Here is a 16,892-nt window from a genome sequence, read left to right on the forward strand (position 1 = left end):
AGCGCGTTCATGCCTGCCTTAAGCTGTGCTATGTCACGATCGCGTCGCGCAATGGTGTCTTCATTTGTGCCAATTCTGTCTTTGGCTTCAGTGAGTCTGAGGCTCTCCTTGTCGACTCTAGTTTTCAGTGCTGCAATAGTGTTGACAATGTCATCTAGCTTCACATTAAGGGATAGGAAGCCATTCTGTACTATCGTGGTAAGGCGATCAACCCTGTCGCCGCTGTCCACGCCAGGTTCAGCTGTTGATGTTGTCGGCGGATCTGGTTCATGGCCGACTGCCTGGCTGCTGGTGAATGAGTCCATCGGGCCCTTCTTTTTCCCGGTCGCCCCCTCTGCTGCTTTTTCTTGTTTCCTCGTGTTTCCCATGTCTGCCACACCAGCCGGCCCACCACCACGGCCCGACAGGGGGTTATAGATCCTGTGGGACTATACTGGATTTCCGTAGGGGTAGGCCGCCTGTGCCGTGTCAGGATACTATCTGTCGAGTGGGCTTGTTCAGGCTGGGGTACCACGAAAATGGTGTTTTATGGGGCCATCAGTGTCCAGGGCCCTAAAGCCAGCAGAGGTCGTGGGCGCCCATGGCCACAGTTGAGCTGGTATACTTGTTAATTCGCCCACTTGCAATGGACTGTGTCCTCCCACGTAGAAAGGAGCTGATTATGGATGTTTTCCAATTAATGTTCAAATCGGTGCACTCACATGACCGTGCAATCTTGGGACCTGATTAGCGCACAAGGGTGATCAGCCTGTTCAGCAAAACAGCGGCTAGGATTGGCGAGCGCCTCCACCCCGTGTAGACCACAGAAGAAGCCTCCCTCATTATTTATGCACCAGTTGAAGCCGGCCTCTGCTTATCGCAAGGGACCACCGTGTATCGCCGTCTCGGTCGTGCTCCAGTACAGCACCGCCAAGTAACAATGGCACTGAGGGCGCCTGAATCAGGGCCCCGGCGTGGCGCTCCGCTGGTGGCTCCGAAACAGGATTCAATTATAATTCGGATGTCTGTCGGGCCGGAGCTCTCACTTCAGGCAGTCATCTTAGTCGTGCGCAACAGCACCCCCCCAACACAGGGCGTTATAGTTGACTGGAAAGTTCTTAAACCATTTCATATTTATGAATAGAGCCCTAGTTGCAATCCAGTCCTTTTGACCTATTCGTTTTTTTATCTTCATCAGATTTTTAATCAATCTTTTTCAGAGGCCTGGCATTTCGTTAACAGGGTTATTACGTCATGTTTTAATTCACATAAGTAGACATTAGTATTTATTTCCATTAAGCCACCTATGCCTTCGTAGAGACAATTTTTCATAGGTCTTATGATTGCTGATCTCAAAAACTGATAATGAGAAACTGTGAGTGAACTAAGAGTGTTGAGAAGCATTGGGGTGGTCCCCAGGCAGGAGGCTGATCCACGAGGGCTGAAGAGATCCCACCCTAAAAACTGTGAGTGAACTAAGTGTTGAGAAGCATTGGGATGGCCCCCAGGCAGGAAGCTGATCCATGAAGGCTGAAGAGACCCCACCCTCAGAACCAAACAAGTGACTTAAGCAAAGCTAGGTACCTGATTCCGTGACCTGTAATGGGTTGACCGTATGGTCTCCAAACTGCGCCACGACATGGGGGCCCATGTGTAAGAAGGAATCACTTGAAATACTGAAGATGAAAGTCAGAAGGACTTTGTTTTTGCAGGACTTCGTAGTCTCGGGAGGATAGCTCGGCGGCAGCGTGCTCGCCTTGCAAGCAAGACGACACAAAGCAACACAGGTTCAATCCGCAGGTCCGCGCTTAGAAACCTCTGGGTATTAAGCGCGTTATAAATAACCAATCATATCATATCATGGGGAAGGGAGTCCCGCAAGTGACAAGCGAAGCGTGATATTTTCTGATAGAACCTTTGTAAGTTATAATTTTGTGTTGGGAAAAGAAGCAACTTTGAACATTGGTACGTTGAAGGATAATCAGGAGGGTCTAAGCTCGAGGCAAAGGAAGCCTGAGGGATCCTGTGGCGAATTAAATCCAGATAAGGAAAAGGTACTGTGAATTTTGACAGGTGGATCCTGAGAATTTGTGGAACTTCTTATCCGGAGTCTTGAACTTGGGGAAGGGAGCCATGGAAGCGCTCCATTTTCACAACTGACTTTGCTTTGAACACTATTAAGTTGTGTAATTACACACATGCTATAACTTATCTATTCTTGTGAATATTTTTGCTTGCTGTAACTTTAACATGTAGATGTTGATCTAAGATATGCGCCTGGTTGCCCTCGGGCCTTGTGCGGTATACAAATAAAATAAATACAAATACAAATACTTTGTAGAAGTGAGGGCAAGCATAGGTTTTGACACAGACAGCAGTTTACTTTTAACTGACTGACTTAGACTTTGCTTAGTTTTCCTTTCATTAGGGAACATTCCCACCTTAGAGTTAGGGCAAATTAATTATTGTTCCACCCTGACCACTAAAAATAAAAGGTTTTCCAAATTGATCTATTTGTCTGTGTCATCTCCTGATACCATGCCTGTCTCACAGTACCATCTCTATGGCTCCTTTCAGCAGAATCTGACAGATATCCTCCAGTAGGAGAGGGTCTGGTCTGGTAAGGATTGGTGACACTGGTTCTGGTCTGGAGGGCGAGAGGCAAAAGGGAGACAGTTGCCCTGTGGGATGACCTTTAATGGGGTCTGAAGTGGCATTTCTCCATTCCTTGGCCAACAGGGATATTCTGCCTACCACATGGAACAAATGGCAGAGGCCCACATCAGAGAATCTTCACGCCAGGGGTTGTAGAGGGCACCGTGGAGGTGGAAGTGCCTCCTCTATGTGCACCTCTCCTAACCCTAGTAGGGATGATGTTAGCCTTGCCTGCCTGATGGTGCTTGGCCTCTACCTCTCTGTGCATAAGTAGCAAATGGGTGAAAACCCCTGCCCGTGCCCACCAGACTCGTGGGTCGCTGGTATTGCACTGCTAGCTCCAGCATCTTGGCAGTAGCCTCAGTGGTCTTGGTGCCGAACCAGTTCATGCCATCAAAGGGCATGTCCAGAATTTTCTCTTGGACATCAGTAGCAAATCCTGACGTCGTCAGCCAAGAAAACCGCCACAAGACTTTGCTGGTGGCCATCATCCTTGTGACGCATGCTGCGGTGTCCAGGCCAGACTGCAAAATCTGGCAGGAAGCTTCTTTGCCATCCTTAATAAGCACCTAAAAGTCTTCCTTTATCTACCCCTCAGGGATGCGCTCAGCCGCCTCAGCCATCACCAACCACAGACCAAAAGAAAATTTGGCCTAAGCACAAGTGGCGTTGAAGTATCTGAGACAAAGGGTTGAAGAGCTGAAAATCTTCTTTACCCATGCGTCCAATCTCTTGCTCTCCCTGTCTGGGGGCAAAGATAGAAAAGGGGTGGTCTTGAGGTTTGCTGTAGAGGCCTGTACCACCAAACTCTCTGGGGAAGCAAGGGCAAAAAGAAACAAGAGGTTAGAAAGAAGGGGCCAGCCTGTACTTATTGGACAGGTTGTAGCCACCGTGAGAATTGATATCAGCTTGGCTTACGGTCCCATCACTGTCCCCTTTACTGCCTGATTGAAAGTTTCCTTCTTAGCACCCTCATCCAAGATGTGAGTCAGATCATACTGCATCTCTCCCAAGGTGTGCCGTGACTGCTGGCATCGGGGACAAAGCCGCCTAGCATCTTCATTCGGAGTGCCGCCCATTCCTATGGATTGGGAAAAGGTACTTGTGCAGCCTCTTCCTCATGGCCAAACTTGGAGTGGAAGTGAAGAAGTGCGATGCAGCAAACATCCACCTGTTGCCAAAGAGCACCTTGTGCTGGGAGATAGATATCCTCGGTAAGGAATCCGTGGGAGCAATGAGTCCATTTGAAATAGTGAACGGACTCGTAGAAAACACCCTTCATTACTGCCAGCAGACATTTTGGTTTGTAGCATTAAGCCCTCATGTCACCACAAGTTAGCCGGCTGTTGCTGGCCATGTAAGCCTTAAACACCAGCCATTTATGCTATATAAATTGAATATGAACAGGTTACCCAGAAGAAAACGTAATACCATCAAGCCAATGAGACTGTTTCCATATTAGTAGTGGAGGGTTAAAGAACTCTCAAAGATTTCTCAGTACTGCCTGGCTGACCAGTGCATCTTCATTTGCCATCCTTCACAGACAGTATAGTAGTGCATGGTGATGCCTTGCAGATCTCTTTGAGCTTGGAGGTGTGTGTTCACAAACAAGGTGCAGGTCAATGCATTGCCTCTCGTAGAATGCTGTGACTCAAACAACTAGTTCTTTCATCTAAACAACGTTGTTCTGTCCACATATAACATTTATTTTGCCATCTATTGTATGCAGCACCCTATCTGCGGACTATCAGCATTTTGGAAAACGACTGGCAGGGAAATGCTTTGACGTTGAATATCATACTACTTTAGGCACAAAATTTGTGTTTGCCCTCAGAACCACCTTATCCCTAAAAACCATTAAAAATGTTCCAGCGAGGAGAACGCTTGCAGCTCTCAGATTCTCTGTGCCAGCGTGATGGGCAGTTGAAAGAACAATCCCATGAAAGAAACTTCAGTTCACAAGAATACACTGCCTCGTATAGTGCACCCATTAGCTTGTACAACGGCACACTGAGTTCCAATGTTGAGGGCAGCCATTACACTGGTTAACACTTGTGCAGAAGTCTTCTAATAAGCAGACTGGGACACAAAAGAGTGCTACACACCAAAAAAGTGGTCTACATTCACAAAATGCAATTTGTGACTTTTCACAACATACCCTTTTAGCGTTTGGAGGTACACTTTTCCTGGAAAACATGTGGCAAATCATAACTAATAAAGCACAATAGGCTAGAAAGATTGAGTAGAAACTACCAGTTGCACAGTCTAAAAGCAGCCCACATTGGTCCATAAACATTGCCCACACTGGCTTGCCCTTAAAGCATTGCCTTGCTGCCTAATGGGTGAGGTCCATCATACTTCGCTGCTCCTTCACCACAGTGACCTTGAGCTGCGATACTTGCCCAGGCCTTTCTCTGTATTCCGTAACTGGCAACAGATGTACTCTGCTGGTTGAATGTTGCAATCTTGACCTTGCCAGGACCAGCAAGTATGTGTGCAAAGATGTCACAGTACACCAGCATCATAATCTTCTCAATGTCTTCGTATAGGTGTCCTTAGTAGAGAATGATCTTGCCTCTGCTAAGATAGCCATTCGCTACTGGTCCATGATCAAATAGACAAACTAAAGGATCTCTGGAGACAAAAAGTGCAAGTACAAGTGATGTTCCTGCGCCACTTCCTTTCCACAACACATCACATTTCGAGGAGCCGAACTACAGTATGATGGAGGTAAGACACTCAGGACCCATATCATGTACAACTGTGAACGCGCTGTAGCAACACAGTGATTTCGCTTTTTCTACTTTCCTGTCACACAGGATTGATGATCACACCCCAGGGATAAATACACCTTGAGGAATGTTCATCAGTGTTTCATGAGGTAAGACACCCCTGCAACACTAAAATGCCCAAATAAGGGAATCAGTAATATTATGAACAATACGTGAAATAAAACTACAGGAGAGGTCACCTTGTGTAAACATTTCTTTCACAGGAGAACACTCTTTCTGTTTGCCCCAGTATTACGCACGCATGGCGCACACCCTGGTGGCATCCTAGACTCTCTGTGCCTCATCTATGCAGCACGGAAAGCCATTTTCGGTCCCTATGTGGTTCAGTTTTCTAGCTACTTATTGAGCTTTATGAAGGAATATCCCGGAGATAAAACACTCATTTCATCTAGTTTTTACTTTTGTAGATACATACCTCAGGCAGTGAGGAATCGCTTCCACAATGCCCGTCCTGATGAAGGCCATTACATTCAAAGCTGATAAAATATAATAGGCCGAAACACTTCTGTGTCAACTTTCTGTTCTGTTTTAGTATGCCAAAGAGGCAAAAAGACATTGTATGTTCTTTGTATATAGTGTTCCTGGAACCCCTTGACAATACAAGGTTTTGTCTGTTATAAATCACCAGATGTTTTGGAAATGTATTATAGGTTGGAACTTTGTGTTTTATGGGGAACGTGTTAGGCTCACTACGACCTGATGGTATGGTATGGTATGTCATGTATGTTATGTGCATTACATCATTACAAAAAATACACAGCAATTGTGTTTAAAAATTTACCTAGTAGACCAATTCTTTTCCCATATGTGGTCTCGTCCGGATTCGCCCTGACCAACTGTTTTAAATATATGGGCAACAGACATTGCATACAAATCTATCGGAATATGCCCACCTTCAAACAACTAATTCTAGCAGATGAGAAACTAGCTCCCACTTTTGGCTTAGAAAGCATTTAGTGCAATTTTTATTCTGGCTAGGGGAACTGCTGACAACTGGATCTAATGCTTTCAGGACCACCACCACAGGGCCTGCACCTCCTGGGCCAACTGCAATAATCAGTCCCACAGTCTTGGGAGGATAGCTCAGGGGTAATGTGCTCACCTTGGAAGCAAGACGACATGGAGCAACACAGGTTCGATCCCCGGGTCCGCGCTTAGAAACCTCTGGGTATTAAGTGCATTATAAAAAACATATCATATCATTTCTCCATTTGTAGAAAAAGCACATTACTGTTGTGTTGTCCGTCTGAATCCTAAGATTGTGCCACCACCATAGGGCAGAACGGCTGTGGGTGTCCAGTGGATCACTTTCAATTCCAGCAGGTTGAAGTGACCTCAACCTGACTGACATGTTCATCACCAATTTGACCTAGAGTGACCTCTCCTGACAATGCACTGTGAAGAGATTGAGTGTGCCATTTGGTTGTTCAGAAAGTCTTTTCTTCTCAGTCTCCATCCAGATGTCACTGAAGGTCTCATGACTATCAGTCTCAACATCAGCCTGCAAAACACTATGAAAGATATATAGGAGGACATGTGGCCCAACATCCTCTTGTACACCCTGGCTGATACTCTACACTTCAGACTTCAGAGATGCACCAATTCTTGCTGTGAATGCATTCGTGAGTCTTCTTGTCTGATCAGACTTTACAATGTAACTAACTGAATCTCTATCTCATTGTGACCTGCACTGCACTGCAACACTTGCCCATTTTCTGTTTCTGTACAAATCAGCCAATCCTCTAGTTAGGGAAATACATGCACACCATTCCTTGCAAATTAGCAGTTGTTTGAGCATGGCACTTTATGAAGACCATTGGTGTGGATCAGAAGCCAAAGGCTAGTACCTTGGATCGAAAGTGCTCTCCTTGAAACTCTAACCTCTGGAAAGTTTTATACTGGCTTAGAAATCAGAAGATGACAATCGGTGCCTTTGAGACAAATCCAGAGCACACAAGAAATCCTTCTTAGAGTATGGGAATGACACTATGCTGCATCACAATTTTGAAAGTCTTTTTCAGAATTACCTTGTGCAAAGCTCAGAAATGCATGATGACAAAGGGCTCTTTATCCCTTATGTTCATCCCTTTTACCTTGAGTGGACTCTCTGCCCCCTGACCCCCACAGGCTCAGTGTGGCCCACATTTGCATTGTTCATTAACATTTGCTCCATCTACTCCTTTAGCTGTGCCGTTGGCACACTTCTCCAGGCTGGTGTTATGCACTACCTGAAATTCCAACTCTCCACCACAATTTTAATTATCTATTTGTCTGATCCTATGGACTGCCAAGATGGTAGGTGGATGGCTTTTCTTACTTCCAATGTGGTGCTGTGGGCCTGAAGGACATACCAGGCATTCATGACAGACTGGAGCTGGACCCCCTCACCCTGATTTCCTAAACCTCTTGCTCTGTGAGAGCACCAAAGGAAACGTGGTTCCTCTGCAAATGGCGTTGGTCCTACGACACCCCCCGGAGTGGTGGTGCAAGTGATTGTCTCTTGAATGATGGTGACCGACCTGTCCTGTGTCCAACAAAGATGATGACTGGGAGTAAATCCCATTTCTAATGACAGTATTCTTGAACGAGTAGAAATATTGCATTTGAAATATTTGAGTGATATCTATATTGTTATCCTGGTGCTTGCTGATAATTTCATCACTATGATGTTTGGTTTTGACAGCAGGTATAAGGCAGGGGCTTCCTGAAATGTGTTTTATTTATTTATTTATTTACTTAATTATTATTTATTTATTTTTGTGTAGAGAAGGGTGGATGGGAGAATTATGTGATATTCTGACCATAATCATGTCTGGTTCAAGTATACTGTATAGGGTGGAAATGTTGTTAAGGTATTGTGGTTTCGAATTTGGAGATGCTCGTTAATACACCAGACAACTACTAGACTAATTGTACAATTACTCCTGGGTTATTTGGACTCAGTGATATTAGCGGTGTTTTATGGCTTGTTAAGGGATAGTTTATTATTCCTCACGTTTTGTCACATTCTGGCATTTGTATCAGGGAGGTTTAAGGATTGTGGGAGAGGTTGGGTTTGGTTAAGGCACTGCCATCTATGAGATCTGGTTTTGAGATCTATTATGACTCATCATTCTAAAGGTTGTATGAGATTTTTGAGCAAGTTTGGGGGTATTTCCAAGTGCATTGGCCCAACTGGGGTGGTGATTGGATTGGGGAAACTGGATATTATTTTTTATTTTGTATACATTGTTTTTGTTTACAAGGGGATAATGTACATTAGGGAGAAGAGGATGCTGGGGTTCATATTAGTGCGCCTTCAATGGTTCCAATTGGAAACATTGTTGTCCAAAATGGGGCGATATGTTGTGTATTGACATTGAAGGGATTGGGGAACAGTGGTTTTTGGGGTATGGGATTGTACATATGTTGTTATAATTGGGGGTATATGACCAAATGTTGATGGTTGGTTAGCATAATATAGTTAGTGCTATATCTGGAATTCACATTGTTGGTTTGAATATTGTATCAGCGGATTATATCTTTGAAGCTTTTTATAAGGTTTGTGGCGGGTATGACCTTGGGGAGTGTGGGTTGAACATCAGGTGTGTGGAGAAGTTTGGTGCTCATAATTTCATGAGGGTTGTCTTCAGGTTATAATTTGTTCTTATTGCTTGTTTGATGTTTGTATGTCATGTTTAATGGGAGTGTGTCTTGAGTCTTTGAATTACATACATATGTTGGTGGTTTGTTAGAGTTATTTACTTGGAATTGTCATGTTTTTGAAAGTAGTGAGGGTGGTTTCCTTGTTATAAAGACTGGAATACTCATGGCATGGACGATAGATGGGCTTGAGATAAATTAGGATGGGATTGAATAACTTGACAATAGTAACGTGGAACGTTAAGGGGTTAAATTGTCCAAAGAAAAGGAAGAAAGTAATGGCGAGATTATGGAGAGTTAAAGCAGATATAGTTCTTTTGCAAGAAACACACTTGGTAAATGACACCAGGCAAGGGTTGACCAATGCTAGGTATAAGAAGGATCTTTCGAATTGCTATTCCACCAATTCTAGGGGGGGTTAGTATTTTATTTAGGAAAGGTTTGCAATATAAATTTACAAAGGTGGCAATGGATGGAGAAGGTCGTATGATTTTTGCTGATGTACAGTATAGGGGGAAATTAATCACCATAGGATGTGTGTATGGGCCGTGTACGTCTGACAAAAGTTTCTTTGATGGTGTTTCAGAACTTCTGAATAGCATGGCTGGTGAGACGGTCATAATGGGAGGAGATTTTAACTGTGTTCGGGGCTATAAACTTGATAGGATTAGTTCATGCAGGTACACTAATATTAAAACTTGTACAGAATTTCATCTTTTTCTTGAAAAATTTAGGTTGGTAGACATATGGAGGGAAATGCATCCCTCAGAAAAGGAGTTTACCTTTTTTTCCCCTGCACATGATTCTTACTCTAGATTAGATGATTTGCTGATCACAGAGAGGTTGATGGATAAGACACTAGGTGTATATATTAGAGAGAGAGAAATCTCTGAGTATCCACTGGTGGATCTTTGTTTGGAGTTAGATGTGGAGGTTCTGTCGTTTCGGAAGTGGAGATTGAAGACGGGGATATTGGAAGATAAGGATGTCTTGGATGACCTATTGTTGCGGATGACACATTTTTTTAAGATAATGAAGGTTCTGCTAGCCAGGGGGTGGTATGGGATAGTTTTAAGGCATCAATAAGGGGTTGTATAATTGTACTTCCCGCCTTCGGAAGAAATCTGTGAGGGATTTGAATCTAATGGAAGCAGAATTGTCAAATCTGCAGGGAAAGTATGCTCGGTCGGGAAGTACTACTGATAGGACTGCAATGAATGTGGTGAAAGAAAAATTAGCGGCTGCTACCAATTTGATGGCGGAACAGGGTTTATTTTATACGCGACAAAAATATTGGGAGAATGGTGATAAGAGTGGTCGGTTGTTGGCTAGTAGGCTGAAGGGTTTGTGTGAAAAATCATATGTTCAGAGTATTGAAGATGGGGCTAGCCGTTTACTGTGGAAAAATGTTCAAATTTGTTCAGGATTTAGGAATTATTATAGGACCTTGTATACGGAAGAGGATACTATGTCAAAGCAAGATTTAGGGTGTCTGTTTGAAAATATTGATATTGAAAAATTGACAGTGGGAGAAGCTGGATTGTTGGAAGCGGATATTGAAACTGGGGAGGTCTTGACAGCAATTGGGCAACTCAAGTTGGGGAAATCTCCTGGTTTAGATGGATTGCCGACTGAGTTCTATAGGAAATTTGAAGTTTTTTTGGCTCCAATTTTATGTAGGTTGTTTAATTCTTTTTTTGCAGGGGGAAAGTTTGTGTAATTCTATGACTGAGACAATGATCACAGTGATACCAAAAGAAGGGAGGGTAAACAGTGTAAACATTATCGACCAATCTCTTTATTGAATGCAGATGTTAAACTTTTTAGTAAGATATTGGCAAATAGGCTAAGTGGGAGTATTAGTAAAATAATACATAAAATCTTAGGTGGGTTTTATGAAAGGAAGATTTGGATATGAGAACATAAGAACACTAGTGGACCTGATCATTTCTCATAGTAATACGTCAGTTAATGCGGCATTGGTTTACAATGGAGAAAATGGGGTTTGGTGATAGATTTAGGAATGTGGTTTTTTGCTTCAGGGTTCTGCTAAGGCACATGTCTGGGTTAATGGGGAGTTATCAGATCCTTTTGATCTCACCAGGGGGACAAGGCAGGGATGTCCTTTGTCACCTTTTTTATTCAACATTGCCTTAGAACCCTTAATAGAGTTAGTGAGAAAAGAACAAAGAATTAGTGGGTTAAAATTTGGTGTACCAGAAGTGAAAGTACTTTCTTATGCTGATGATATGGTTGTAGTGCTATCGAATCCGGAGAGGAGTAGCATTGTCCTTAAGGAAATACTAGAGAGGGTTGGCAAATTCTCAGGTTACAGAATAAACTGGGAGAAGACGGAGGTGTTCCCGCTCTCAAGAGCTGTTAGGAGGTGTGACTTTATGGATTGGAATTGTAAGTGGTCAGGATTGCATGTAAAATATTTGGGGATCTATATTACAAGCGATATAAGGAAAATGGTTCAATTTAATGTGAATAAATTATTGGATAATTTACGGAAAGATGTGAGGAAATGGTCGAGAATGGATTTGGGGATATGGCTGAAGATTAATACAATCAAGATGTCGCTCCTACCAAAGGTTTTGTATGTAATGCAGTGTATACCTCTGGTATTCACGAAGAGACAGTTTAATGAAAGTTTTTATGGATTTTTTCTGGGGTGAAAAAAAGGCGCCCAAAATTCCAAGATTTATTTTACAAAGGGACATTAAGGATGGGGGTTTTGGTTATCCTAGTCTAGAAAAGTATTACAAGGGTTTTGTTTTGAAGAAGGCAGCGTTATACGCTTGGCGGGGACGGAGCAAGATCCAATTTGGTTAGCAATCGAGAGGGATTCCTTGCCGCAATTTAGGTTGGAGAATATTTTTTCAATGGGGAAGTTACCGAGGGGATCCGCTAATTTGCTGACTGTTAAAATTGCTAGAGATATGATGTTATGGTGGTTGCTTAATTTTGGTGGAAATGTCTTTCTGAACCATAAGGCATCTGTATGGAATAATCCGGCACTACAAATTGATAATAGGACTTTATGTTGGCGTAGTTGGATTTCAAGGGGAATCTTGTCGTTGGGGATTTGGTGCAGGATGGACGATTGAAAACTTTTCAAGAATTACAGATTTTGTTTGGATTAGGTGGGAAGGAGGGTAGCAGGTATAAGGAGCTTCACTGTCTTTTGAACAGGGTATTTGGTGTGTTGTCCAATCCAGTAGAGCAGGAACCAGCGGGTTGGAATGTATTTTGTCTATTGTCATGTAGTGTTTCCACATACCTGAAGCTTATGCTAGATCTCTATTTCAATTTAGAATCATGGAATGTCCTGAAACAGAAATGGGATGCTGATTTGGGTAATACTATTTCTGAGGAAGTCTGGCAGTATGTTTGGCGTACTGGATATAGTAGTAGATTAGATCTTAAACTTCGACTTATTCATCAGAAAGTTTTGGGATGACTTTATTGGACACCTGTGCGCATGTGTGCCTTATGATTACCAACTGATGATTTATGTTGGGGATGTGGGAGGGATAAGGGAAATTTACTGCACATGTTATGGTATTGCTCCAGGGTAGTCACCTTTTGGTGTGAAATCCTTGACAGATTAGATATGACTATTTCTATTACATTTCCAAGAGGACCGTTACAGGTTTTGCTTTTGGGAAATACTGGGCGGTGTCTGACGGCTCGTTTATATGGTTCTTGGATAAATAGGATCTTGGTAATAGCAGTGAAACAAATTTTGAAAGTTTGGAAGACTAGGAAGAAGCCAAAGGTGGAAGAATGGATGAATGATGTGGTGATTTTGTCAGATTTTGAATTCGTCATGTATAAGAGGAGGGGTAAAGAAGAGGAGTATTGGATTTTGTGCCGATCTTTTATTGATTTATATGGTATTGGTACATTGCATATTTCAATGTTTACTCTTAGTGAATCTTTACTTATATTTGTGCTTGTCTTGTTTGTTGTAATGTATGTTTTGTTTATGTATGTTTTGTGTTTGTATTTTGGTGATTTGAATTTGCTTTTGTATGGGATTGTTTCATTTGTAAATGCATTATGACCCTATTGCATATGAATTTGTTTATTCTATGAGTATTTCATTGTTGAATTTTCTGGGGTATGATAAACTCTATAAGATGTATGTGCAAGATATACTGTATTTTGTGTTGAGTTTGAATGTCTTATATCTTGCATGTACTGTATGAATAAGATAAATAAAGTATACAAAAAAACATTTAAGAAAAAGAAATATCATTTTAGGCATCTTTTTTAATCCATACTTCGTCTCACTTAGCAATGCACTTAGTAATAATTAAAGCATGTGTTCCTAAGGTCCTGCTCAGCTGGTATCCAGTAATTGTTCTCCCAATTCTTTTTGTTGAGAGCATCGCATTAATTAACGCAGCTAATATAATTTGAACATGCAGGCAGCACCAGTAGCGACTAGTGAATTTTTTAATTGTTGTGGGGAAAAGGTTTCCTACAAATATGCAGGAGCAACAGAGCGTAGCAAGGGAGCCTGAACCAACGAAGGGGGTTCTGGTCAATTCTCCCTTTCAGAATATATTTTAAATATTGAGTTAAAATTGTTTATTTTGCAGCACCCAAGTCGCCAACAATGGCACAGGAACATTTTCCATTGCATTTTCAGGATTCCTTTTCCCACACTATATGACAGTATAAAAATAGGAGCATCCTGGCTGTGCCAATACATGTGCTTGTTGGCTGTACCAATATGCCTGTATTCACATATAGGGACATATACAGATGTTTGCTTTGCACATATTGCCATTAATGGTAATACAAGTAACACGTTCTATGCTGGGTCTGCCAATATATGCCAGTATCCCCACTGTCAGGAGTACTGGCAAAAGGGCTGTGGCCGATCGCCACAGGCATCTCGAATGTCAGGGATCAGCATATATCAGACGCTGATCATTCAGGGGCACCTGGGAAGGTGGAGCGGAATCAATCACCACCAGCTTTTCAAAGAATCTAAAAAATGTTATAATATTTGCAAATGCAAAACCCAAATTTGTATTATGAAATGCAAAAAAAAGTTTTTGGTCCGTATTTATGGACTGGGACCCAGAAGGTGCCAGAAAGGAAGAGGGTGGGGGTGGTGCCCCAGTGCCTCCCGTGGACAGGCCACCCACAGGCAACCCTGGGTGTGTCATAATAGCCTAGATGTGCCTTTAAAGGAGTAGAACCCTGTTTGGACAGGCTATGTTTAAACAAGGGAAAAATGAGGGTTGTTTTGGCTATGTTGTGCTTTAAAAACAAATGATTCTGGAGATTCCCAGTCAGAGAGGCAGGAATATTCAAAGGATGTGAATCTATAAAAGAGCCAGTGGTGGAGACTTCCAGACTGAGAGGCAGGAATATTCAAAGGCTGTGAATCTATAAAAGAGCCAGTGGTGGAGACTTCCAGACTGAGAGGCAGGAATATTCAAAGGCTGTGAATCTATAAAAGAGCCAGTGGTGGAGACTTCCAGACTGAGAGGCAGGAATATTCAAAGGCTGTGAATCTATAAAAGAGCCAGTGGTGGAGACTTCCAGACTGAGAGGCAGGAATATTCAAAGGCTGTGAATCTATAAAAGAGCCAGTGGTGGAGACTTCCAGACTGAGAGGCAGGAATATTCAAAGGCTGTGAATCTATAAAAGAGCCAGTGGTGGAGACTTCCAGACTGAGAGGCAGGAATATTCAAAGGCTGTGAATCTATAAAAGAACCAGTGGTGGAGACTTCCAGACTGAGAGGCAGGAATATTCAAAGGCTGTGAATCTATAAAAGAGCCAGTGGTGGAGACTTCCAGACTGAGAGGCAGGAATATTCAAAGGCTGTGAATCTATAAAAGAGCCAGTGGTGGACATTCATGTGATCCCCAATTTGCCTTCAAAATACATTTCAAATGAAAAAACACCAAATTTACTTTTGAATAAATTAGAACTCACAGCTATTAAAATCAAGAGAAATACCATATTGAAATCTACCACACATATGTACATACCTCTATACTCATGGTAATGTTTCCTGCACTCTCCAAACATTTGTCGTACAATTCGTAGCAGATAACTGGCTCTGGAAGAGCCTCCAAAAAGAGCAACAAGGCCTCAGCTACGGAGTGATTGCTGCCAGCTGAATGTCTTGTGATTAAGGAAACTAATTGGAATATAGACAGGCAAATTCAATCAATTAAACCACACTTCAGACATACACACTTTTCAATATCACAGATAAGGCACCAGGAGAAGAAAGACTACACACTATCTCAGCAAAACGCCATAACTTTGAATCCCGAATTCAAGACTTGTTCCTAATTATACTAGACTTATGGAAAGAAACTAAAAATTAGTATTGATTTTTATAAGAGCATTTATAGAGCAGGAACCTCATCAAACTGATTATTGGAGCGATACACATCAACAAAAAAAGTCAATTTGAATTGTTTGAATTGAATGTGTCTAAAATATAATGCAATTATTGGCCCATAATATATTTAGGAATCAGTGCACCTCCTTCCATTCCTCTACTTTGTCTTAATATTTTATTAGAAAATAAATACATTCAGAGGAGTTAAAAACCTGGACTGCAAGCTACACAAAGTCAAAATGGGTTTTCTGAAAGGTGACGAAAACGTCCCTGTTGTAAGGCAAGGAGCAGTCACAGGTAGTTCCAAACTCCTTGAGTATACTTCTAATTGTAACGTTGCTTCTCCAAGATGAAACTTTCCTAATCTCTACCCAGACCCAAACATCCTCCTCCTGTTTTGCATACAAATAAACTGGTTCTATGTGAAAATGGCCCTAGAGAAAATGTAGTAATGGGAAAATGTAGCCAGCAGAAATGTGTTAAAAAAAATGTAGTCATTCAATACAATTAATGCAGTGTGAAAATGTTGCAAGTGATAAGGTCGCCAAAAGTTCACCAAAATACTATTTTTAAATACACAAAGGTACAAGACTGTGACCCTAACAAAGACTGAAACCTTTAATACAACCTCCACAATCATCCTAACTTTATTCCTGAACCTTCCCCTAACGCTAATTATTTCCCTGAACTCTTACAGAACACTAACTCTTCAGCGTGCTAAAGCATTTTATTTGCATGTTACTCAATACAAAATCAATAGAAAATTAACAGTGAACCTAGCCCCAACCCCTCACCAGCTCACCACAAATGACATAGCCATTGACCTAACCCGAACCCTTGCTCTAATCCTAACCCTAGCCCTACGCTACCCGCAACTCAAACATATACTCTAATGCTTGCTTTGCTCTGACCAGTAGGTTTATCCTAACCCCAATCCTATGGCAAAATCACCAGCCCTCCACAACTTCCCTACCCTCTCTTTAACAATGCCCAAACCATTACTCTATGAGCCCTACCCTTACCATAACCCCTACCCTAACTACCAAGGCACTTAATTTATCACAACGACTTAACAAACCCTGATATTATGGCTACTTCTCAGGTGACATTTTTGAACTACTTTTTGCTTGGTAACTTTTTCACTGCAGAGGTATTTTCACTGACATTTTTGTTTGCTGTCAACAATTTCACTGGATACCAATAAACGTCATCTTCTTGAGAAGTGCATCTTTGGGACGCCTTTTTGTGCTTCCCACTCGTGGTGCCGTGGCAAATTACAGCACACTTGGTTAATGTACCTTGAAGGACATTAGTTGTGATACATCTAACTTGACTTAATGTATTGTGGTGAGAACCGGGGGCCCAAAGTCTTAAACTGTGAATCTAGCATGAGGCCCTTTGGTTATTTGCTACTGCCAGATTGGTTTGGCAATCTTTTTCCTC

The 16,892-nt window shown here is 42.2% G+C and overlaps 1 protein-coding gene across 5 annotated transcripts in view; it reads right to left on the reverse strand.

The window, feature by feature from the left end:
- INPP5B (inositol polyphosphate-5-phosphatase B) overlaps window positions 1–16,892 on the reverse strand; it is a 1,358,813-nt gene that overhangs the window by 186,073 nt on the left and 1,155,848 nt on the right. For all 5 annotated transcript variants that reach the window (XM_069622659.1, XM_069622660.1, XM_069622658.1 and 2 more), the window contains one exon: window positions 15,088–15,215. In XM_069622659.1, the coding sequence (XP_069478760.1) occupies window positions 15,088–15,215 (128 nt within the window). The remainder of the gene's footprint in view (window positions 1–15,087; window positions 15,216–16,892) is intronic.

This window comes from Ambystoma mexicanum, chromosome 11 (genome assembly GCF_040938575.1).
Source record: "Ambystoma mexicanum isolate Mex_15411 chromosome 11, UKY_AmexF1_1, whole genome shotgun sequence".
Taxonomy (NCBI): Eukaryota; Metazoa; Chordata; class Amphibia; order Caudata; family Ambystomatidae; genus Ambystoma; species Ambystoma mexicanum.